The sequence below is a fragment of the Thyridium curvatum genome (assembly GCF_004353045.1).
Source record: "Thyridium curvatum strain D216 chromosome Unknown NODE_24_length_455711_cov_82.946811, whole genome shotgun sequence".
Taxonomy (NCBI): domain Eukaryota; kingdom Fungi; phylum Ascomycota; class Sordariomycetes; order Thyridiales; family Thyridiaceae; genus Thyridium; species Thyridium curvatum.
Window position 1 is genome coordinate 383,801 of NW_022156779.1, and position 24,635 is coordinate 408,435.

At 55.9% G+C, this 24,635-nt stretch overlaps 7 protein-coding genes across 7 annotated transcripts; 5 read left to right on the plus strand and 2 right to left on the minus strand.

Moving 5' to 3' along the window:
• Positions 1-154: 154 nt before the first annotated feature.
• On the plus strand, positions 155-2,804 carry E0L32_004908 (uncharacterized protein; the record flags this gene model as incomplete). Its single annotated transcript, XM_031139371.1, has 4 exons — positions 155-184; positions 417-1,029; positions 1,114-2,628; positions 2,698-2,804. The coding sequence occupies 4 exons, from the start codon at positions 155-157 to the stop codon at positions 2,802-2,804; spliced, it is 2,265 nt and encodes a 754-aa protein (XP_030996789.1).
• Positions 2,805-3,451: 647 nt separating this feature from the next.
• E0L32_004909 (uncharacterized protein) lies at positions 3,452-6,680 on the minus strand (the record flags this gene model as incomplete). Its single annotated transcript, XM_031139372.1, has 3 exons — positions 3,452-4,153; positions 4,215-6,304; positions 6,368-6,680. The coding sequence occupies 3 exons, from the start codon at positions 6,678-6,680 to the stop codon at positions 3,452-3,454; spliced, it is 3,105 nt and encodes a 1,034-aa protein (XP_030996790.1).
• A 589-nt stretch (positions 6,681-7,269) lies between these two features.
• Positions 7,270-8,771, plus strand: E0L32_004910 (uncharacterized protein; the record flags this gene model as incomplete). Its single annotated transcript, XM_031139373.1, has 5 exons — positions 7,270-7,356; positions 7,436-7,501; positions 7,647-7,733; positions 7,797-7,919; positions 7,980-8,771. 5 exons carry the CDS (start codon positions 7,270-7,272, stop codon positions 8,769-8,771), a joined length of 1,155 nt encoding a protein of 384 aa, XP_030996791.1.
• A 2,340-nt stretch (positions 8,772-11,111) lies between these two features.
• Positions 11,112-11,376, plus strand: E0L32_004911 (uncharacterized protein; the record flags this gene model as incomplete). The annotated part of the gene is made up of 2 exons (XM_031139374.1): positions 11,112-11,221; positions 11,295-11,376. The coding sequence occupies 2 exons, from the start codon at positions 11,112-11,114 to the stop codon at positions 11,374-11,376; spliced, it is 192 nt and encodes a 63-aa protein (XP_030996792.1).
• A 1,737-nt stretch (positions 11,377-13,113) lies between these two features.
• E0L32_004912 (uncharacterized protein) lies at positions 13,114-14,256 on the plus strand (the record flags this gene model as incomplete). Its single annotated transcript, XM_031139375.1, has 1 exon — positions 13,114-14,256. The coding sequence occupies one exon, from the start codon at positions 13,114-13,116 to the stop codon at positions 14,254-14,256; it is 1,143 nt and encodes a 380-aa protein (XP_030996793.1).
• Positions 14,257-14,451: 195 nt separating this feature from the next.
• On the minus strand, positions 14,452-15,333 carry E0L32_004913 (uncharacterized protein; the record flags this gene model as incomplete). Its single annotated transcript, XM_031139376.1, has 1 exon — positions 14,452-15,333. The coding sequence occupies one exon, from the start codon at positions 15,331-15,333 to the stop codon at positions 14,452-14,454; it is 882 nt and encodes a 293-aa protein (XP_030996794.1).
• An 885-nt stretch (positions 15,334-16,218) lies between these two features.
• E0L32_004914 (uncharacterized protein) lies at positions 16,219-19,660 on the plus strand (the record flags this gene model as incomplete). Its single annotated transcript, XM_031139377.1, has 3 exons — positions 16,219-16,683; positions 16,761-17,797; positions 17,863-19,660. The coding sequence occupies 3 exons, from the start codon at positions 16,219-16,221 to the stop codon at positions 19,658-19,660; spliced, it is 3,300 nt and encodes a 1,099-aa protein (XP_030996795.1).
• Between the last annotated feature and the right edge of the window lie 4,975 nt (positions 19,661-24,635).

The window sequence follows — 24,635 nt, forward strand, 5'->3', positions numbered from 1 at the left end:
ACTCCGTGGCTTTCTGCCTCTGGAGCATTGGGGGCCAAGGCCATGATTTGCTGGGCATGTTGCTGGCTTGGCTGGGTAATTTAGGTACGGAGTAGCATGAAGCACCTCCATACCTCCAGCTACCTTACTCCGTATCTTGGACAAATCCAACGAAATGGCGATCAGCCTGGGCGGCGTCTTGGCCGTGAGTTACCTAAGCAGCAAGCACAGACGACGCCGTGACAGATGGAAAGCCCCACCCAGCGATAGCCCACTGTTTTAAGTTTAGCGCCGACGCTCGAGATGGCTGGCCAATCGAAGCAAATCAGAGCCGTCACCGCCAGGAAGCGGTGAAAATTTCAGCGGGAGGTGGGGGTTTTACTGCCGGTTCTTCAATTCACCACCCTCTCAGACAATCATCACCGCCCACTTGCTAGGTGATCAGAGCTGATCCAGAGGCAGGGCATCATCGCCGCCAGAACCAAGACAGTGTGCGTGTCCCCGAGTCTGCAACAAGGCGCGTGGCACTGCAGGGCGGCAAGATGGGTCGCAAACCAAACCCCCTCATCCTCGAGTTCTTTGAGCGAGGCCCGAAGCTCAACGACAATAGCAACCGGTACCCGCACACTTGCCGTGCATGCGGCGAGCACTTTGCCAAAGGCCGCATTGACAGTCTCACCAACCACCTGACCAAGAAGTGCCCTGCCATCTCCGAGGCCGACCGCATCAATGCCTGCCTCACACTGCATGGCATCCACCACGCCAGTCCGCGGGGTCAGAAGGACCAGGTCCAGGCTAACGGCCCCCCTGTTGACCTTCCCATGATGCAGCGCGACTGGACCGCCCTCGAGACCTTGGCTGAGGTGTCCCGTCAGATCGATCTTAGTGAGAAGCACGACGACAGGTCCCCCAGTAGCGCACCGCCGTCCACAGCAGCCGCAGCCCCCGGAGGACAAACTCATGTTCAAGAGCGCTTCGAATTGGCCGAGCCATTCAACCTGGAGACTTCGCCTGCTGCGATCAAGGACTCACCTCAGTCTGAGAAACAAGGTATGTTTTGGGTGACCACCCGCCCCATACTGCTGCATGCACTCTATTTGTGTCGCTTGCCAAGACTGACGTTATATATTTCAGGCGACGCAAAGCAGCCTGGCGACACAGATGCTGCAGACTCGGACCTAATCACCGAGGAGAGACTGCAGGCGCTCCTGCAGTCAGCCACCTCGCCCTCGGAAGCTGCCAATCTTTCTATGGCTGCTGCTGCCACCGCCCGGCTCAACACTTCTCTTTTGGATCCTCAATTGCGAGCCGAAGAGACTGCCGTTGAAAGCCCGGCTCCCCTGCCTGCCCTCGATGGCGTCACCACTGCCGAAACCCCCGTAGCTGTGCCGGGCACCGCTCCAGGTCAACCGTGGGGTGAGATCACCTATCTCGCGGACAATGTACCGCTGCCAAGCGCTCAGCCAGAGCAGGCTCCGAGCCCGAGTACTCTAAGCAAAGGTGGCTTTCGCCTGGACAGCCCCGGCAGTGCCAAGACCCGGCACTCCCGCGCTCGTTTCGATGCGACACGGCGAAAAGAGGTGCAGGAGGTGCGCAAGATCGGAGCTTGCATCCGCTGCAGAATTCTCCGGAAGACTTGCTCCAAGGGCGATCCTTGCGACACATGCCGCAAAGTCCTCTCGCCACGCATTTGGCGGTCAGGCTGCGTGCGAACAAAGTTCTCTGAGCAACTGGACTTGTATTCTGCCGGCGTGCAAGTCGTTCTTGCCCAGCACAGGATCAACAACCTCAAAGCGGCGCTCAACCTCGTCAATAACGGGCTCTCTGTTAGCGTCTCCCATTTCCCCGGAGAGACAGCTGATCTCTCCTTCACAATTCTGCAGAGCGACGGCCCCAAGGCTCCTGTCGTTGACGACGAAGCGGGTAATCCCTGGCCGTTGGGATCCCTGGTCATGATCAATATCGAAAAGGAAGATGTACCCGCCAAGGTTGAAGCGTACATGAAAGACACCGTCCGCCAGTTTATCCAGCGAGAGCCCTCCCATTTCATGAAAGTTACCCTGGAGACCGCTCTCAAGGTTGCTGAAGACACCAACGATGAGCTCCTCAAGAAGGCCATTGAGTTGTGGGGGTTGGTAGAGATCCTCGATCGTGAGCGACAGTGGGTTGTCACTCTCAAGACTACTGACGGCCAAGGACCCCGACCGATCAGAGAGGACACGGACCAGGACGTCTATACCACAATCTGCTTACAGCTCACTGCCGGTGCCGAGCGCAAGGCCTCAGCAATCAGCAAGACGCTCTTGACCGGCATGCAACGAGTCTTGCAGGATAGCAAGACAAAAGTCGGCCACGCCATGTTCTTCACAACATTGACCCTCTTGATTTGTGTCGAGAAGTCTACTTGGGCGTTCAAGGCGTGGGAACAGGATGGCCTTCGAACCATGTGGCCCCTTGAGAAGCAGCCGGGAAATTTCACCAACCAAGGCTACGTACTGGCCGACCTGCTACGCATGCTTCTGAGCATCCGCAAGGCGATCCCCCGTACCGAGCGGCGTGAGTCAGACGGCGCTTTGGTCACTGTTGTCCCTACTGGAGAACAGGAAGACCCTCTGATCAAGGGCTACTTCGAGAGTCTCAACCTCAATTGTAAGCTTGACCATTACCACCCGTGTTTTGCGCATAATATAGCATACTAACTTTGCCCCGTGTCTGAAGTTGCCGATGTGCAGGCCAAACAGGAACACCCTGCGTTCTCACCGACGGATTCACGTTCGTTTGAGCTGTTGTTCTGCTCTACTCTCTTGCTTCCCGCCCGAGAGTAGGTCATCGCTCGATAGATCAGGTGCTGAACAGACTCTTCTTTCACGACTGCTTTCAGCTTTGCCGTTCTTTCTCGACCCGGAGAGATAGGGCCTAATGATGTTCCCGGCGTTTTCGGAAGAGGGAAAAAGCGTTGCCTTTGGCAAAATGATGCTCTACACGGATTGTCCCAAAGACATGGTGGCTCATTTGCCGTTCTTGATTTCTGGTCTTGTTTTGATTTGATGTTCTTCTTCTACCTTCTATACAGGCGTTGGCGCTGGCCGGAAGGACTCGAGAAAAGTATGGAGGACAATGACAAAAGGAAATGATTGTGCGATAGCGATGATACTCTAGATGAAATACCCCGAGAGGATGGACTGCTAGCTGTCCTCAGAAAATCAAAATCTCTCGACTCTCTGATACTCTCTTGTGCGGTGCATTAATACCTATTGTGACGGGTCAACATTGCAGGGCTTACGCTGTGCAGCACTCTCGCTCGTATCTCCTAGTCGCTCAATCTTGTCGTCACTTTGGTACACTGACGCCATGGCAACTCTTTGAATGTGATCCTTTGCATAAACTAAACGCTATCAACACAAAGATGTCTCGATTTCTTCTCGCGGCCCCTTTCGCCCCCCACCCCAAAAACCGAGACACCCCATCACCATTAGCCCGTCTCCCTCCGCTCCAGCCCGCCGGTGCTCTGCTGCGACCGCTTCGGCTTCTTGAAGCAGGCGAACTCGTTCTTGCTCGCCTCGCGCAGGCGCTTGAGCACGCTGCGCATCTCGGGCAGCTCGCCCTGCAGCCTGGCGCGCGCGTCGTTGTCGGTCCGCCCGTCGAGCTCCTGGTAGATCTGGCTCTGCAGCTCGGCGGCCTTGTCGGTCGTGTACTGCGTCAGGCACTGCGCCACGAACTCGACGTCGAGCGTCGCCTGCATGAGCGCCGCGAGGTGGTACTTGGCGCGCGTGCGGAAGGCCTCGAGCAGCTCGCGCGAGGCCTGCTCGAGCAGGTACGAGAGCACCTGCGAGGTCAGCGACGAGGCCGTCGTCGAGACCTGCGTGTGCACGAGGACCAGGGCCAGGAGGGCCTCGTAGACGTAGGGCTTCACCTCGCGCGGCTTCTCGACGCCGGGCGGCACCCAGTCGGGCGCCGTCACGCCGGCGCGGATGATGCGGCGGAGCGTCTCGATGGAGGGCCGGGTATAGGACTGGAACAGGCGGGCGTCAATCTGGCCCAAGACGTCGCGGATTGTTTTGGTCTCATCTGTGAGCTTAACAGAGAAGGCGTTCTCAAACTGCGAATTGAGGCTGGGTACGATCTCGGCCCGAAGGCATTGCAGATTGCTCAAAGTCAGTAGCATCCGCACGTTCTAGATATTTGTCAGCTCACATCCTATGCCTTCAGAAGAGAAGGGTGGGGTTGCTGCTTACCCTGTCGCCAGCATCGAAGGATCCAGTGTCGATGCTCGACTGCCGGTCGGATCCGTTAGTGGCGACATAGCCATCCGTCTCCGTTGTCCATTCATCGTCCGTTTTCTTTACCGACCGCTCTGCGTTCTCTACCATGCCGCTCAGAGCCTTGTACAGTGTCGTCACGTACTGGCTGCGGACCATCTGCAATAGCTTGGTAGGAGGTGGAAGGACGATATCCTCCGCACCTGGCTTGGACATAGCCTCAGAGATGTACAGAATTCTTTGCATGCCGGCCAAGATGGCGCCTTCGAACGCCGAAAAGCCAGCAGGCATCTTGGTCACATCCTTGCGATCCGGCGCTCTGTGCCAGTCTTCGACAAACTTGATGTTCTCGGCATCCTTGTTCCACGCCGCGCAGAGAGCCGTCACGCACCGTTCGCGGGCGGCACCGACCAGAGTCTTCAACCTTTCGATTTCAGAGGGGTCACCTTTACCCACAGGTCCGATAGCCGCCATTTCCGAGGCACCGGATCCAACAAGTGCTAGCATCTTGGCTAAATAGTGCACGCCGCTCACAGAGTTGGAATAGGGAGGCCAGAAAGCAAACTTCTCCCAAGCCTCCCCGCGCTTTGGTGACGGCGGGGGCGCACTGTTTGCGTCAAAGTTGAACCTTGGGTCTCGTGTTGCGTTGGGGGTTAGTGCTCCGGATACAGAGGCCGACATGGGTGTGTTGGGCGAGGGCGGTAGCGGCGAGAAGAGTAATGAGATATCTTCCGGTGGCGGTCCTGCAAAGAAGACAAACACATGTTCTCTGAGCATATCGACCAGTTCGACGGTGCCCTTCTGTAAATCCATCGTCCCTTGTTGCGATAGACGATGATGGGATTGAGATTCGCCGTTGTACCCAGTCGGAAGCGCCCTCTGTGTTTTGCCATCGATGAAACCCTGCACTGTCTGCCAAAACTCGACCACCTCGCCCAGGATGCCCTGGGGAGAGAGAAGGTTGGACAAGAAGCCAAGCATTTTCTCCCACAACTCCACGATATCGCTTGAATCCAGAGAACTTGCTTTGTTTTCGATGGCCTGCCGCCCGAGAGATCTCAAATGCCATGCTATGGTCTGAGGAGCGGGCTTCTCGCCATTAGCAAGTCGACGACGCAGCACCTCGATCTCAATCTTGGCTCGGTCGGCAGTGGATTGGATCTTGCCCTTCAGATAGTCATAGCGACTCAGGAGCCAAACCCAGATGGGATTATCTTCAACTCCCAACTCCAAGAGCAGGCTGATCAACTCCATATGCTGGTCCTGTGACTGCCCTGCTGACGCATCTGATCTTGAGACGTTGTGCAGAGATATAAGTTTCCGCCATATCTCTCGCTTGAAAACTTGGATCTGCTCGTCGACGTCGTGCCACATTCGTGCCGCTAAAAGAATCTGGTACAACTGTGCTTCGGTAGGCTGCGAAGAGCCGACTTCTTGAGCGATGTTCCGGGCCTCATCGGCAAATTTCCTCGCGCGGGCATACTCCTCAACGACACTGTCATGGTCTTTCCGTTTGATGCTGTCCGCTATGTTTGCGCTCGTCTCGACAAACTCTTTGTACCGGTCGAGCGTAGAGAAAACCGTCTTGAGGGTCTCCTCCTTTTCTCGACCGCCCAATGCGGGTCCCCAGACATCTTCAGCCTTCGCTGACACGTCAAGTAGAGGCACTTTGATGCCCATAACGCCATACTCGCTCTCCTTGACAAGTGCATTCTTTTTTTTGGGGTCCGGTTGAGGAGACAGAGGACTTGGCATGCCCATAGGACCGCTACTGCTTCGAAAACTATTCCTGCTGGCATGGCGAGAGTGTGCCCTTGCTCGGGGTGGTGCAGGTTCCGACCCCCGGAATTTCATCTCCTTATAGACATTGTCAATGGTTGCTTTGGCTCGGACGAAGCGCTCGAAGTTTGACTCCACGAGGACTTTGAGCGAGGCAGACTTCTGGTCGATAGATTGCGATAGGACATCCAAGCCTTGTAACAAGGCTCGAGTGTCCGCATTCGAGTGCATCTGAGAGAGGAAGAGCGCAGGGGAGAACGTAGTAGATGAGAGTAGGAAGCGGTTTCCTGCGCAGTATGATTAGTATACTCTGCACTCTTGGGTCTGTACAAGGGGTTAGTGTTACTTACGAAGCTTGGGGTCATCTTGAAGAGGAACGCCATAACGCTTCAATGTCATAACCACGCTGTCTGTGGTTCCCAGCGGGTCAGGCTCGTCCCTCTGTACCAAGTTGCCCTTCTCCGAACCTGGGATCCCACTGCTCCGGTTGGTCGGGGTCCTCTCGAGGGCCTGGTATCTTGACTTGCGCCTCTGCAGCTTCTGCTTCCTTTCCTTTTCTTCATTGTCGGACGTGTCGCTCTCGTTCTTGTCGGTGGGCCACTCCACGGGGTACGGGTTTGAGAGCTGGTAGTATTCCAGGACGGTCCTGTCAAAGTCCGCCATGATGGGGAGCGACGCGCATCCACATCAAGAAGCGGAAGAGTCTGGTTGTGAGCACAAGGGTAGCTTTGAAGTCCCAAGCATAAATGTGTGTGCTTGTGCTTGACCTCAAGATCTTGCCCCAGACTGAGCTCCCAGCCTCGATAAGCATCATTGGGCGGCGCGGGACGTGTTTGATACACTCCTGTCCAGCTGGCGAATACTGGCGGCGTAGGACCTACTTGTAAAAGTGGAGCTCGGCATAGTGGAGCAAGTCTGTTTGAGGCTTGGTGGGGCCTAACCATCCGCTGGGAGGCTGATGTTGACAGGGCATTTATGGCCTGTGCGGCGCTGTGCCACAGCACATTGAGCTCGGTCTCAAGCACCGGCTCGGTGCGGACATAGGACACCACCGAGCTAACCTCCAATTGGATGGCCACCAAGAAAGAGCGCATCCAATCCCTGTTATCCACTGCAGCAACATCATACTTTTTATGTTTTCTTGTCCAGCGCCAAAACCTCACCACCCATTTTCTTTGCGCCTTTTCGTTCTGTCAGCTGCGGCATCTTATTTGGAGCTAAAACACAGCTTCAACTCGCAGATCTATTCACAATGCTGGCCATTCGATCAATTGCGACTCCTGCGGCGCGCCAATGCCTCCGGGCAGCCCCGCGCCCTGCCGTCACGCTGGCTTTGCATGTGAGAGCTGCACCCGTCCCCCATCACATCACCGCTGCCCATCTCCAGCGACAACAAGCTGACCGCAGACTACAAACAGAGCCAGAGGACCTACTCCGCGAAGCACGACAAGGTCGCCAAGTTCACTGGCGAGAAGGCCTCTAACGTAAGCCTGGCCATTCCTACCACCAATCACACTGTTGCCACTTCGAGATCAGATTGTCGTCACTGAGGCATAATCAGTCTCGATGGAAGCGACCTCGACACAATCGATGGTAGCAATAGTGGCCATTGGCTAACGACGAGCATAGGGCCGCTACACTGTGAGCTTGATTGAGGGTGACGGCATTGGTCCTGAGATCTCCCAGTCTGTCAAGGACATCTTCGAGGCCGCCAAGGTACTTATATGTTTCCGTTTTCCCTCTGCTCGTCGAGAGGTGCTATACTGACCTGGTTTCCAGACCCCCATCCAATGGGAGCCTGTTGATGTTACCCCCATCATCAAGGACGGAAAGACTGCTATCCCCGACGATGCCATTGAGAGCATCAGGAAGAACAAGGTGGCGCTCAAGGGTCCCCTCGCGGTAGGTTGACGCTTGTTTGAGACGGTGACCGACGACGAGACTAATTGATGCCGCATCAAGACCCCCATCGGCAAGGGCCACGTCTCGCTCAACCTGACCCTCCGACGAACCTTCAACCTCTTCGCCAACCTGCGCCCCTGCCGATCTGTTGCCGGCTTCAAGACCCCCTACGACAATGTCGACACCGTGCTTATCCGAGAAAACACCGAGGGTGAATACTCGGGTATTGAGCACGTGGTTGTTGATGGTGTCGTGCAGAGCATCAAGCTCATCACCCGCGAGGCCAGCGAGCGCGTCCTGCGCTTCGCCTTCCAGCACGCCGAGGAGATTGGCCGCAAGAAGGTCCGCGTTGTGCACAAGGCCACCATCATGAAGATGAGCGACGGCCTCTTCCTGAGCGTCGCCAACCAGGTTGCCAAGGACTTCCCCGGCATCGAGTTCGATGCTGAGCTGCTCGACAACACCTGCCTCAAGATGGTCACCGACCCCCTCCCCTACAACGACAAGGTCCTGGTCATGCCCAACCTCTACGGTGACATTCTCTCCGACATGTGCGCTGGTCTGATCGGTGGTCTCGGCCTCACTCCCTCTGGCAACATTGGTGACGAGTGCTCCATCTTCGAGGCCGTTCACGGTTCCGCTCCCGACATTGCCGGCAAGGCCCTGGCCAACCCGACGGCTCTGCTGCTCAGCTCCATGATGATGCTGCGGCACATGGGCCTGACCGAGTACGCTGATCGCATCGAGAAGGCCACCTTTGATACCCTGGCGGAAGGAAAGGCCCTGACGGGCGATCTGGGCGGCAAGGCCAAGACTCACGAATATGCGGCTGCCATCATCAGCAAGTTGTAGATACCATGTGCTTCTAGATGCGTCGTTTAGGGTAGTGGGCCGTTAGACTGTAACACAACAATAGCATACATCTTTTTGTCGTCCATTCGTTGTCGCATTTCACAGAGCTCAAAAGGGAAAGAATGTTAGTCTGATTTCGGTGTCAATGAAAGGCAAAGCCAAAGTTGGGGAGCAGTGCGTTTTGAATGTATGCTCGGTAAGAAGCGGACGTGCTCATCCACGGCTTTTTCAACATGCCGAGGATAAAATCGCCAGTGCAAGCTCAACGTTGGAGCGCCTTGCATATTGAAGCCAAGAAGCTACCCCTTCCAAATTTCGCCAGCTTGCAAAGAAATCGTAGAGTAGACTGTTGAGACCGTCTTAAATGGGGATGCTCTTTTTTGTGTCTAAACCTCTGCACGCAGATGAAGACGAGTCCCGTCTGGTGTTTGTGTGAACCCGGCAATGTGACAGCCATCCCCAGAGCATTGACTCGGCCGAGATGACTTAGTGCAGGGCACAAAATTCAGACAAAATCTATCGCACAAAGAATCTGAGAGCGCGAAAGTGGCCAGTCGACACTTCGCACAAGGACTCCCAGACCGCAGATTGTGTCATGGATGTCCCTTGGCATCGCGAACACTCGTCTAGGACCCTATGGATGGCCATTCACCTCCACACGAATGAGTACGTAGTTCGACTCTCTCAATGGCCCGGCACGCCAAGCTGTCATATCCGAGTCCGACTGCCGCATTTTGACAAGAGAGCGAGCGTAGGGTAATCCCGAGATTTATACAGCGAGGATATGCTTATCAGGCATTAGTGTCTCTCCGCGGCTTCTGACGGTCTTCGGGATACCGACCGCCGACGGGGATTTCTCTGGGAAATTTGAAGACACACGAAGTGAGGGCAAGAGGGTCCGACTCCCCACTCTGGCGGCTGCGCTCACTAATGCCCACGCTAGGAGAGAAGAGACACGAGGGTTTGTACGGAGTAGGAAATATTGGGACCCTCTCTCGATATCGGAGTGTGCCAACAACAAGAAGACGTAGGCTGGTACTCTGTCTGGGAGTTACTCGGCTTGCTCGGCAAGAAAGGCAAGTGGCCCATTGCCACCCAATCTTGCTCACAGAAACAAAGGGGTTGGCCCTCCACCTCCTCAACTGTTAGGTCCAGCCAGCCTGTTCAGCTGTCCAGCTGTGAAGCTTGGTCAATTGGTCGGAGAGAAGAATGAAAATGCACTTCATCCTTTGAGCACATACGGTACCGTGATCACTGCCGTGTAACAAAGACCACGCCCGTATGCATGTGGTCAGAAGGAAGTGTTTCCCTTGGGTCCGCGGACGGGATCACGTTGGGGAAGCTCGCACAAATGCAGGGAGGGAGCCTTGGCGTCGGCTTTGGTGCGGGAGTACCAAGACTGCCCGCTTGTCCCCTGGAAGTCTTCTAGAAAACTGCCCAGGTGAGCAAGCCAGCCGCAAAGCTTGGCATCTAAATCGCTGGTTTCGGACTGTCTCCCTCTCGCGTGCTAAACCACGGAATTAGCACCGATGACCTCAGAACAACCAAGAAATTGCTTCACACTGGCTCTTGTACTAGAGCAGCAGGCCAGCCGTACAAGTAGTTGCAGGTCGAAGACGCGAGTCCTCCCGCACACGCCTATTCCAAAACAAGCGTTGGACGCTTCATGCCCCTTGAAGATAGGTGTGCCTCGCGCCTCGTGCCATTTGCCGACTGGTCCGGATAGTAGCATATTAGTAACGAATTGTAGGCAGATTATCCATCGGGGAGCTCACAGAGCTAGCTGATTCGGCACTGGGCGTGGGAGAAGAGCACCGCTGGGCACACGCCGCAGGCAAGAAGAAGATAACCAAGGATGGACTAAGGCGCCGGGTCCGTCATGCACCTCGCAATTCGCGAATCTGGAGTAAGGAATGGGGTTGAGGATACTAGGGCTTGAGGCGGTCCTGCTGTACCACCACCCCCGAATGCGCGGTACCCTGACACAAAGTATCCATCTTCGGCCCCGTAGACGCGAGGTATCAGGCCGGAAATGCCTCACTTTATACTGGCTGTCGCCGGCGATAGGGGTGGGCTCGCAGCCCACTCCCCCAAACTGGCACTCACAAGAAGCGGCCGATTTCGTAGACCGCCTGTTCCGTGATTATTGATCCCCTCGTGGCGTTGAGACTTGTATAAAACGAGCCCATCCCCTGCCCTTCTCCATGTTGGACTCGTAGCTTCCTCCTCGTCCTTCTATCACGAAATCGATTTCAGTCAAATCCCGTTGCTTCCAACAGTCCCGAGTGGCTTGAAAGATTTAAATATACTCTCTCTATCTCTCTCTACCAACTGTTCAAGATGCCTTCCACCGATATCAAGGAGGTCCTCGAGACTCGCCCTCTCAAGTTCCAGATCAAGACTGCCGGCGGCAAGTGGGCGTGTGTTGTCCACCCTGACAGGCCCTCATAGTACGTTTTTAAGACCCGGAAACAACAAGGCCCAATACCTCATGGATCGAGAATGCTGACAGACTTTACACAGTGAGCGCTTCCGCACTTCCTCTTCTGCGTCGGTTGCAACCTCTAGCTCTGCCAGCAGCATCACGACTCCCGAGTCCAAGTAAAGGAGGGCACACGAAGCGTGGCCTACACATATGGACCGCGGCTTTGGCTGAGACCGGCCCGGTATGATGCAGGCGCACCTCTGGCAGTCGGTTCTTTGTGTGAAATTTAGCGCATGCAAGTCATTATCGAAAAGAACGCGAAACGGAGTACCGGCGAAAACTTGGTCGTCATGCCGGGGATGACGAGGCGGACTGGGCCCAGAAAAAAAAGGCTTATCCAGCACTAAGCTTTTGGGGCGTGGGAGAAGCAAAGATGGCAGATCATCGAGGAGTACTTCGGGGCTCTCGGTGTTTTGGCCGATGCAGTGGCTGTTCATACCCACATACCGTCGGATATATCACGGAGACGGCCATTTGGATTTATTGATACCTTGGGGGCCGCTAGACTGGCCTGTACATATAGACTTGGCGGCTTAATGAATGACAAACGATCCATCACTTATGATCCTGACTTGTGCGAAGAGGTCGTGTTTGAGGAATTTGTGCTTCTCTGGCGAGAACTGATGGCATGGTTGTGTCAGTCCGTCTGGTGGAAGTCAATAAGAGCATCATGTCTCGTACATGAATCAGCCCCCAACCTGGCTTAGGATCTTCTTCCGGCCCCCGCATCATTACTTCGCGTGGACATCTCCAGAATCGGTGAAGGGAATCCATAACAAGGTCTACGATATCATGCTAACAACACACATGGGTACTTACTGAACGTCATAGGGTTATCTTACTAGTTCTCCATGTCGAGCTGATGAAGCACTTTTGTGACCAGCCCGTCCACTATTCTGGTTATCACTTGCCAAGGTTCCAGCAATATGTACGCCTGCCAAGTTGCGGTGAAAATCAATCCTTCTCAAACGAACTCCGGTGTTTTTATTGACGGTAGCCTGGATGCAGGCATTGTTTGGTTTTGGTAGAGCATAGCCCTCACTCACCCATACTTCTTTGCCTGTGCTGAACCACGAGCGACGGACACAGGCCTCGCGTCGTCAGCTTGTGTGCGAGGCAGGCAATCCTCCTTTTTCAGCGCTACGCCAAGGGTACTTGGTGGATGCGGTTGCACCCGTGCTACAGCCAGGTATCGAAGGTGTCGTGCAGTACCTACCTAGGTAGGTGTAGGTACCTACCTTACCTTTCTGGCTGAACCAACAATTCAAACAGTGAGGGGTTCGGGCTGGAGGCTTGTCAGTCTGGCTGGGGAGAGAGAATGGCACATAAGGCACATAAACAACCTCTTGCACTCGACACCCCATAAACCCTCCGGCTCCCTCACCCATTCCCATCCTTCATCCTCCTCATCTTCAATCACTTCCATGAGCATTTGAGACGGCCGGCCGGCATGCCAACATGCCTGTTCCTCTTGCCGCCAAAGGTACGTGTGCGACCGGTCTCTTGAGCGAGCCCGTGCTTTTTGATTACCCCGCGACAAGACCCCTTGGGCGAATATTACAATGGCCACTGCAGCAAATGACATTGTCTGCCTGCCCAGCCCGCGGTCGGTGGCAAAGGTCGCCGCCCCCCCAGCTGGCCTACGCAATCCTGCTACGCCAACGATCACGAGTCTGGAGCTCTTGACCTTGCACATAGTTGTTTCCTTTCCCTCTCCCGACAGCATACTCTTTGCCAGCACATTCAACGCCTTTTGGCTTTTGCATTTAGGGTTCTGTCCTCGACATCTATTGATCGTTCCGCTTGCCTTATCTTCCCTGCATCTTCTTTATCGGACCTCCGAACCCCACCTAAAGGATGCCGCCCGTTAACCACGCTGCTGTCTCAGCTGGCGTAATTGCCATTTCCGTTGCAGTCGCTGCTGCGATAGCCGTCTATGAGTCTCCCGAACTCCGCCGCATGGCCGACGACCTCCGCCGGCGCATTGCGATAGCACTACACTCACTTGGCGACAATGTCTCGCCCAACGAACGCGGCGAGCCCGTCTTCAACCGACCAGAGGATGCCGAGGGCTTCTTGCAGTCTCGCGGCTCAGGAGAGAATGCCGTGGACGCAGACGACGAGACGAGGCGCAGACAGCGCGAGGAGCTGATGTATTGGAACAGACTGCGCGAGGAGAAGAAAGAGAAGGAGCTCATGGAACTCAAGGAGGCGGCAGAGCACCTGCAACGCCAGAGCTCCCAGCATGGGTCCACTTTCGACGACTTCATGAGGCAAGACAAGGACGCTGAGAAAGGCACCTATGTATTCAACTCTGGCACAGATGTGCATGGCGATGAAGGCTTGGTGCACCGTCGACCTCACGGCGTCCGTGGGCTTAACTCATCGGTCTATGCTAATCCTTTCGCTGACGAATACGGCATCGACGTCGATGAGCCCGAGGCGGAGGAAGGGTCCAAGCTCATGACGCCTGATCGCCACGAGATCATGTCGGACATCTACAGCGCTACCGAGCCTGACGCGCAAGCTCAAGTGCAGACTGAGCCCACAGCCCTGGGCGAGGTTCTTTTCGATGCGGCAGAAGAGGTCCGGACCGAGTCTAGCAAGACTCTCGAGCGCGAGCTCGGCCCGGACGAGTTCATGACTGCCGGCCAAGACGACCGCAGCAACGATGCCTACACGTCGATCCAAGCGTGGGCCCAAAACAGCTCCAACCCGGGCTTCTACTCGCCACTCCCAGCCACTCCCTCCGCACCAATGTCCGAGCCCGAAGTGATTAGCGAAGGAATGCTCACTCCGACTGACTCGGCGTCTACTGCCGGATCTGGAGAAGACATCGCCAACGAAGTGGCCTCGGAGAGCGGCAACGAGGGCACGCGCTACTACGATGTGATGAGCGAAGACGAGGACGGCATGATGACACCGGCAAGCTGGACCGAAGTCGGCAGTGTTGTCAGCGAGAGCGACGCCGGTGCATTCCGTACGCCTGCTCATGCGTAAGGTGCTTCTTTGAGATGGAGAGTTCTATACCTCTATACCGCAATTGTCATTTCCGGGTCTTTTCAACAGGCGTTTGGCGGTACACTGGGAATCTTGAATCAGGATCAGGCTTGCTATTTGGAATGGGAACGGCTCGGTATGGTTTCACATATGAATACAAGAGCACACACTTGGTTGCTTTGAGATTAGACCTGCTTATGATGTCTGTGTTGCTTCATCGACGGCCTGACCTTTGCTGCCCCCTTCCAGCGACTTCACATAGTCTTTCCAAAGCTGGTCCACCGGTCGCCCTAGCAGCTCGGTCCAGAACGTCTTCTCTTCGTAGTGCTTGCCCCGTAGCTTCTCGTTTAACCTGGGTATCGTGCCCGACCCGAACCGCTCCTCGAGGTACTGCAGGAAGTAGGCCGTGTTCTGATAGCCGGCGTCCCACTTGTCCCCGGCCTTCTTCTGCCAGTGCGGCGGGGACAGCCCGCAGTTGAGCCGCACCCAGTCGGCGATCCCCTCGATCAGACCGCCCGGGCAGGTCCCCAGCGCGTTCCACTGGTAGCAGTGCACGAGCTCGTGGGTCAGCACGCCCGTGATCTCGGCGGCGGTGCGCGAGGCCGGGCTGACCCCGGCGACGTAGGCGAGGCTGACGTGGATCTCCTTGTGGTCGCCGTCGAGCTCGGTGCCCGTCGTGTAGGCCACGCCGCCCATGTCGCGCAGGATGACGGTCACGGAGCGCGTGGGCGGCGGGCTGTAGTCGGCGGCGTCGGGCCGGTAGAGCAGGCTGTGGACGCGGGCGACGGCCGTGGAGAGGACCTGCGCGGCGTCGAGGGAGGCGAGGAAGCGTGTGGCGCCCGGGTGGGCGAGGTCGCGGACCTCGAGGCGGAGCTTGGGCTGGGCGAAGGGCGGCGGTCTTACGGTGGCATCTGTGGCGGCGGTGGTAGAAGAGGACTGCTCCGGTGCTGGTGTTGCTGTTGCTGCCGCTGTGGTGGTGGTGGGGGCCTGCCCGGGGCTGGCATCTTTACTTGATGTCTGGGGCATGAAGACCATGATGGGCTGGGGAGCTGGGGTTGTTTGTGGTAGCCTAGCCATGGTGGTTTTTTTTATCTTTCGTGTATGTATTTGATAGATGCCTGCTGTGGCTTTGCTTCTGCAGGCATACGTGTAAACAATCTGAACTTTTCAGCTGAGTGAGTTACACGAGACTTGAGTGACCTCGGGAGTGAAAAGGGGGGATGAATGTCAATTCTGCCTGATGTCTTCAGATGTTAGAGATGACTTGTGGATCTAATGTATAGAATGAGATGAAATGGAGTCTCTTTAAGAAAGGAATAGCACAAAAGGCGTTCAGATATCTACGCCCGTGCTCTCTGAATGGCTTCAAATGGGAAGTTCTTGTGAACATCGTGGAGGGGCATCGAGAGAGAGAGAGATAGAGCCAGGTCACAGCTCTGGATGGGGAGCGGGGTTGCAGGGATGACCCCTGAATCCACGCGGGTTCCAGGCGTTGCCCCCCTGCTGACTGGCGCCTCACGTTCCTGCGCAACAGGACGGAAGCGCTCCACATTTGGCACCTCCCACCAGCCTACCACGCACCACCACCCACCACCCACCACCCTCTGGCATTGTTGATAAATCAATCACCCCGGTTGCCATTATTTGCACTGCTCCGCAAACCACCGACACATCCCACGCCGCAATAACAGCGCTGCTATGCTATGCCAGAGCTGTGTAATCTGGCTTTCCATTCAATAGAAGCCTCTTGCTGTAAGTGCCTATTTCCTTTCATTCCTTTGCAACGCATGCGCTTGTTTGGGGGATGATGTCACGCCCCGAGCTAGCTGGAAATACACACACCCCTTTATGGTTTGTTGTTTTGGTCCGAACTGACATTGCGCCAAAACACCATCGTCTAGTACCTGACTCTTGAGCCAGAGTCTCAACCGCACCGCCGTCCAGCTCCTCAACTTGGAGGCAATGGCGGAAAAACTTACCGAAAAGCAGGTCGCGGACCTGCAGACCATTCTGCGAACCGATGCCTCTGTCGACGCCAAGGTAGCGCAGGTCACAGCCGTCAAGTCTTCGATCAAACAACACAATGTGCCCGACACATGCGTCGCGCCGCTCTTCGATGCGCTGCGGACCGCCTCGATGGCTCAGCATGCGGTCCTCGTCAACGCCGGGTTCACCGCGCTCAACCACCTGCTGACGCGCCTGTCGCGACAGGAGCCCAAGTTCCTGACCAAGGAAGCCGCGCGCACCTTGCCGTTGATTGTGGACAAGATGGGCGATCAGAAGGAGAAGTTTAGGACGCTCGCGCAACAGTCGCTCAACACCCTGTACCAGGCCGCGCCCATGGACGTCGAGCGATCGGTGCGCAACACGGCCATGGTGGGTAAGAACCCTAGAGCAAAGGAGGTCGGTCTGCAATGGCTGCTGCAGGTACGTGATGCAACCCCTTCTCCCCCCGCTTCCTCACAAGGCGTTTACACGACGGTGGGAGCTGACTCGAGGCACAGATGCATCAAGAGAATGGCTTGCAGTTCCGGACTTACGTACCCGTGCTCATGGACTTGCTCGAGGATGCCGACGGTATGGTGCGCGACACAGCCAAGACAACCGTCATCGAGTTGTTCAGAAACGCGCCGAATGCTGCCAAGTCCGATCTGAAGAAGCAGCTGAAGAACTTCAAAGTACGACCTGCGATTGAGCAAGCTATCGTCAAGGAGCTGGCCCCGACCGCTGCTGGTGTGTCATCGGCGGCGGCAGACCCCGTCCCTCGACCGGAATCCGCGCGCTCTGTTACAAGACCTCAGCTAGGCGCCAGCCTGTCGTCCATGTCTGAGCGTCCGATCACGCCAATGCCCGAGAGCCAACCGGAGGCGGTTGACCCCTCATACGTCAACACCCAGCGAGAGCTGGATGAAATTTTCAAGGACATGCATCTATGGTTTGAAGGGAAGGAGACGGAACAGAACTGGATGAAGCGCGAACAGAGCATAACAAAACTCAGAAGCCTCATTGCCGGTAACGCCGTGACGGACTTCCAGCAGCCTTTTCTCTCGGGCTGCAGGGGCTTGCTGGATGGTATCATCAAGGCAATTGTCTCGTTGAGAACAAGTCTGTCCAAGGAGGGCACCAGTCTTGTCCAGGACCTCGCAACCACCTATGGCCCTGGTATTGATCCCATGGTCGAGCTGCTTATGCAGACTTTCGTCAAACTATCGGCTGCGACCAAGAAGATCAGCTCGCAACAGGCAAACGCCACGATCGACACTATTATCAGCAAGGTCACGTATAACAGCCGCCTTATGCAACATATCTGGGGCGCATGCCAGGACAAGAATGTACAGCCGAGGACTTATGCCAGCGGTTGGCTCAAAACCCTGCTCAAGAAAGAAGCACATCACAAGAGTCACGTTGAGCACACCGGGGGCCTCGACGTTATCGAGAAGTGCATTAAGAAGGGCCTGAACGATGCCAACCCTGGCGTCAGGGAGAAGATGCGGTCCACATACTGGGTCTTTGCTGGGATATGGCCCGCTAGAGCCGAAGCGTGAGTGCCCTCCTCCTCGTCTAACTAGACCTATTCGTGCCCCTGATCAAGACTAACTGTGGCAGTATCATGGACACGTTGGACTCAACGGCGCAGAAGCTGCTCCAAAAAGACCCGAACAACCCCAACTCCCCTAAGAAGGCCGAGGGTGCTGTTAGGCCGGGTCTCGGATTGTCGAAGAGCACTATGGGTGGCTCAAAGCCGTCTCTGAGAGAAACGATGTTGGCCCAGAAGAAGGCGCTGGCAACCAAAAACTTACCTGCACGACCCGGATCCGCCATGTCTCACTTTTCTCCAGTGCGAACGGCATCAAACACCTCCAGTGCCTCTACCACCTCTACTGCGGCCCAACCAACTAGGAAGCGCGGCGAGGGTACCGTTGCAGTCGGTGGACATGGGCTTTCTGTGGCCCCCATGCGCCCAACAAGGAAGCGGCCTGAGATGGCAGCGAGGCCGGCAACGGCAGGCCCATACTCAGTACGCACGCATGATGGGCCGTCAGCGGAACAACACAGCCCTCCGGAGGCCACGCGGTCGAAGGCTGTGACACCTCGCGTTGCGATGGCAGGATCACCCAAGCGCACCGCTCAGAGACCGCGACCGGGTCATGCTGCTACCGCCAGCGAGTCGAGCCTCCCGAGCCCGTCAAGGGCAACTCACGCTCCAAAGGTGGCCGCCTCGCCGACTGTAGCACCCTCGCCACGTAGCAGCCCTGCCAGATCATCAAAGCCGACGCCGCTGCGCGCTGCTGATATGAGCAGCCCTTCCAAGGCAAATGAAGATTTTACCCTGGTAGTACCTACCATCGCGAACCTCAAGAGCTCACCACCCAAGGAAGCGTCAGCGTCTCCAGCACCGATCGACGCGGCTGACGAGGTGGCGACTCCGCAACCTGCCAAGCCCATACTGGAGCTCGAGGAGGCCACCACCCCTCAAGAGACACCGTCAAAGACTTTGAAAGTGTATGAAGATCCATTCACCGATAGCCAGCAGCCGACCCCGAAACCGGTTGTCATTGGGAATGTCCTGGAAGACAAGCCCGTCAACGAGGATGCTGCAAACCTGGTGCGCAGCGCCGACATGACGGCCGACGCCGCTCGGAACGGCACGCTGTCTCCCGAGAAGGCTAAGCAGAACTCTCGCCTTCTTGAGAGCGGCATTGCCAAGGTCAAGAGCCAGTCTCTGGATGTGCATGGCTTCCGCAAGCTTCAGGGCATCATCCGCGATAACAAAGCCCCCATCACTGATGACAAGTTTGAGGCGCTTCTGGTCGGGCTGTTCGAGTACCTCGAGGCCCCACTAGAAGACTTGGCGCCCGAGAAGGTCCAGGACGTCAAGGCACAGATACTGGCTACCGTCCGCTTGATGCTGAAGAAGACCAGGGAGAACTTCCAGCCGCACGTGTCTCGCGGCCTAGAGGCGCTGCTGGAGGCACGCGCGAGCTACGACTCGCGCACCCATATCGTCTCGGGCCTCGAGCTGCTAGCCGACGAGCTCGTCACGCTGGGCGACTCGTCGGAGATTGCGCACGTCCTGAGCGGGAGGATGCAGAAGACCAATATGGACGCCAGGGGCTGCCGGAGCCTGAGCATGGGCCTGCACGTGCTCAAGGAGATGATCGAGGCGAGGCCCTCCTTCCAGCCGAGCGAGTCGGAGCTCAGCCTGCTGGGCGGTGTGACGGGCAGGTGCCTCGAGAGCCAGGAGTCCGGGGTGAGAATGGATGCGGTGCAGCTGTGCGTCTCGCTGCACGCGAGGCTCGGGGACGCCAAGTTCTGGGAGCTCATCCGGGGTGTCAAGGACGACCCCAAGAGCCTGATCACGTACTACATTGTGAAGAGGCAGCGTGAGGCAGGAAAGGCGTAATTCGTCGCTTTCTTTCCATTCATCGGTCCTTGTTTTGGATCAACCACACTTTCTGTCCTGGTGGATTTGTTTCTTTCTCTTGATCACCACGGGAGGGTTCAGCATGGTAGGGCAGGGCGTCTAGGTTACACGGGACGGACATGCCTTTCTTTTTTATTATCTTGGCGGGTGTTGTCATACACATCAAAAGAACGGGAACGGACCGGCTTGTCACGGGTTTGGCGTTATCGTGATATGCTGGACGGGAAAAAGGGGCTGGGGGGCAATTGTCCCCCAAGATAGTTCTTCCGAGTTTGTTGCCTCTTACTTTATTCGGACACACTCTGTTCTTGTTTTCGTTGTAGTAAGACTTTTTTGTAATGATGATTTACCGCAAGACGTAAATACGATTCTGTTGGAGAAAGCGAGAACACACATATTCCTCCCATCCTCCCATCCTCCCTGTACATCACAGTGCCTTTGATAAGTTGTTTGTGGTATATCAACACAGTCCAAAGGCAAGGCAAGGGATGGATGAAAACACTGGAAACGCAGAGCGCCACCACGGGCAAGACTGGCGACCACTGTGTGAGCATGCAGTAGGGTATCATCGCTCGTCCCGAGCGGTCAGGACGAGCCGCGTGCAACTCGAGAGTAAAAAGCAAACTGGTTACACGCCAGGGACGCTACCAGTATCAGATCTTGGACCATGTGGATACGCTGCATCATTAGGACCCTTTGATGATGAAGATGATCGACATACTTGTCGTCTCTCCCAAAAAGCAAAGTCAAAGAGTTGAGCCGGCCATCGTCTCTGTTCCCCATCCATCATTACCTCCTTCTTTTACCTTGCGGATTCTAGACTTAACGCAGCTGTAGACCCGAAGTCACCGCCAACCTCGATACTGTGTTATCTAGGTAGTTACCTTCGACGATCAAGCCAAGTCACACAGGTGCTCGTACTTGATATTCCCTTTTCGCACTCTCCGTCAGGACTCTTGCAGAGGTCGCCCCGGCGCCCTGCTCTAGCGCGTTCTCCGCGCGACCTGGTTGCGGAGGGAGGTTCTCCTGGAGGGCAAGGAAAGAGTAAAGCGCCATGCACGCCTGTACATTAGTGGCTGGCGCCACAGCCCAAAACCCTGCGGGTCATCCAATTTTCAGGGGGGTGTGGGGGACGGCTGTTAGTGTGTGCTTCATCTCCAGCTGCGCAGTGTTGCTGCTGTTCAACGAGCCGGGATTGGTTGTACAACCTCAGGAGAGGGGGTGGTGATGAACCTACCTGCCTACCTCGATAGCCTGATGGCTTGCCTGGAGAGGTATCTCGATCTATCTACAAGTAGTTGTAAACGTGAAAAACCCTCTACCGGCTGGAATGACGGCTTGCTGCGCCGCTGGTTGTGTAGGTGTCCGTGGCGGTCCGGAAATATGAAAGAGGCAATGGACGGGCCTACAAACTTCCCAAGAAGCCCGTCTCCCTGTGCAAGGGAGCACTCGCAGACAACAAGTGTGAATCACTCTACTTCGTACGATTGCAGTGATGAAAGCACGTTGCTTCGTAAAAAAAAAGGCCTCTTTTTCAAATCATGAAGTTGATAATGGTCAGGATGAGCATGTTAAAGACAGGGGAGCGTAGCATAGTGCTTCTTCGGCAGCAGTGGACCGAGATCTTGGGGCGATTTCGTTGCTTCGGGGCGCGCGAACAGACATGACCGTTTCGCGCTCACGACGATCATTGTCCCTGGATTTCGTCTGTGGTGCACAACTCCCAGGTAATAAGCTCGTCGCAGTAGCACAATGATCTGCTGCTCCACCAGGTTTGGACAAGGGGTCCTGCTGGGCACGAAGAGAAGACTTGTACGAAGCAAGTGATGGCCAGACGTGCTGGATCACCTTACCTATGGTACCTAGAGTCGACAAGGTTGGTCACAACAGCGCTCCCCCGTCCGTCCTGACCTGGTGCGGTAGGTAACTAGCTTTCCAGCTGCGCCAGCAATGCCAACTATTGTAGTTACGCGGGCCGCGATATGGGACATGTGGCCACCTCTTCCCTCCTGCGGGCTGAAGAATGTCTGTTTCGGAAGGGCACGGCGATCCATGGTTCCAAGACTCTGTGCCAAAGTCCGCGGACGGCACGGAAGGTCGCCTCGCAGGCCCGCACGGGAGGTGTAAGCGCCCTTGCATGACCGACTTGATGGATCCAGGAACAGCCTGCCTTCCCTTCGTGTAAACTTGGCTCAGAGAGAAATTGTGTCAGAAACGCGTCGCCAGGATGCCGAGCGCCCCTCCCCAGTGATGGCACTGGCGGAGAATGGACGACGCGCGTTGGCGGGTGAAGCTTGGAACCTGTCGATGACCTTCTGGTAATATGCCATAAAACCCAGCCCAGCCCAGTCCAGCAGGGGTGGGCTTGTGAAGGTGTCCTGCGGGCCGCCTGGGACTCGTACAGATTTGGCATGCTGGTAAAAAAAAAAGAGACTAGTTGTGTGCAAGGTACGTAGGTATCTGCAGCTCCGTACTACCCATTCTAGAGCTCTTCTGCACTGCCGTCGAGGATGATCGACCTCATGGATTACTGATTATGGGTTATGCGGATAATCAAAGACAAAAAGACACAAAGAGGGTGTGCCAGGCCGCCATCAGGGCGACCAGGGGCTGGTGGGAACGCTTGGAAGGGTCCAGTCGGGGTATTTGGCGAGAAGGATCTTTTTTGTTTCGTGGCGCTGTCCAGCACCACTCAACTTGAAACGCCGCACCAGGGACAGGACCATGCTGCAGGGGTCAGAAGAAAGGGTGTGAGCATGTTGACATGTCCTGTTGAACCTATGAATGAAGGCCTGGCTGACTTCTTCCGCTGCCAACAGGACGAGAGCCACCAACAGCAGCAGTGAGGCAGCGCAGCGTACCTATGTATTATTAGATTAGGTAGGTACTTTAGGTAAGTGTCTGTCCTGGTACTTTACTTGGAAGATACCAGCGTCGTAAGGAGGGATCAGAGCCTGTTCCAGGGGAGATACTTTGACATGTCTGAGGATACCTACGTTGATTCTTTGGTAGTGGCACGTCGTCCATAACCAGGCCCCCTTGCAAAGGGTCAATGGCTAGCCAGAGACATGCTTGGCGCTTCTTGTTGGCTTCGAGCTTGAGTGAACCTCGCACAGTGGACAGCATGCCCGATTTGGCCATTGCCAGATGCCCAGCGAGAAACCTCATCTGGCAGGCCTGCGTGACATGTTGCTATTCTCGTATGGCACCGATCTGGCCAGGCCCCCCGACTGCTGGGCCTCGGCCGGGAGCCAAAGACAGAACAATCGCCTTTGGCCGCCCTTCATGACAGCCCTCACAGGTTCCCTGCAATTGCATGTCGCTGCATCTTGGGGCAGATGCTGGAAGGGCTTTCAGCTCATGCGGTGATATCTGCATCCAAGGTGCTAGGCCCAGAGAGGAACCCTTCCCAGGCCCTTGACACCACCCGTGAGATGCAAGATGGCGGGAAGCTATGCCTGTCCTGGGCGTGCCAGCATGTCACGCTGGATCTGACAGCCATTCAGGAGAGCGGATGCTGGTCCTTGCCCGTGGCGGTGGTATGTTGGATGGAGGGCTGTACAAGTACGAAATATGCACACTTGTATTGTGCGCGACGTCGTGGAATCAACTGGGCTTCCAGAGACAACAGTTGGCCACGACCTAGGTACAGTGATCACACCGTTTCTCCAGGACCCCTGTTGTAGGTCATTTTGAAGAAACCCCTGCTTGAACTAGCGCCGTGGAGCCTCCCACCCCCCCTGCTTAAGGGCGGGCTGCTTGTACTGGCTTGTAATGGGCCTTAGACCGCTTCGAGAGTTGTTGCAGAAGCTCAACAGTGAAACCTCCAGGGCTGGCTTCTTCCTGTTAGGTCGAGTGTGTACAATGAACAAAGTACAAGCAGAAACAACGGTTGATCTAGTCTAAGGTACCTACTTATGTATTTGCAGTCAGAGCCAAGACTGGGCAAGACCACCACTAAGGCGCGTATGGCCTCGAGTATCGAGATGGGCTGGACGTGGCATCGGTGCTGGCTTGTCCGGCTGGATCGATAAAATTGTATGAATTCCAGGCCTGAGGGTTAGTTACTTCGTACGAGATTCCTAGGGGCCAGGAGGCACTGGCATCCCCAGCTAGACTCACTCTGGCAAAGCCAGGCTTGAGAGTTCATCTCTGTGTTGCTCTATCCTTTTTCGATGGCTACCTCAAGTACCAAATGTTCTGCACGAAACGAGCAAATGTCACCCATGCATCGAAGGATGCTAAAGATGCTCGATGAAGCCGTTGTCAATTTTGTCCGGGATCGAATCTTTCCAGTGGAATACCTATGTAGCAATCAAATCAAATCGTCTCTTGGTGCTCTCGAACGTCTCATCGATCTCCCCGTCCCCCTCCCTACAAGTACCTACATGCTTTACCTGCTTGATCTATTTCTGTGCCGATGCCAGAGCTAGCCCGCCGAGCCAAAAAATCACCTGCAATTGCATTCCCCCCCACCAAATTTCTCCTAGTTTCACACCGGGCCACACAGTGCCAGGGGGAACAGGGCTCCAGGGCCCCATTCTCGCTCCCTCCCGCAATTGCTTTGGCTCCTAGCACAGTTGGTTCCTTTCAGGCACTCCATACGCCGTACGTGCTGGGGGTCCCGTCTGGTGGCCGTTGCCGTCACTCTTCCACCCCAAACCTAAACACCAAAACCGCCGCCCACTTTGCGTCGTGCAGAAGTGCGTCTGGGTGTACCTATTGTGTGCGAGTGCGAAGAGTGTGTGTGCTGGCCCGTCTCTTCAACCACCTCCAGGCCAGCCAGCTGGCGACGACGACATCTGCCCGCACCATCATCAATCACCTTCCCTTTGTTTTACACCAGCGCGACCGGCGTTATACTATATGCGCGACCCCGTTTCCATCTCAAGGCCATTGTCTGGCGACCGCCCTCTCTTCTTGTCGTCGGGGGGCTTTTTCGTTCATGCGAGGC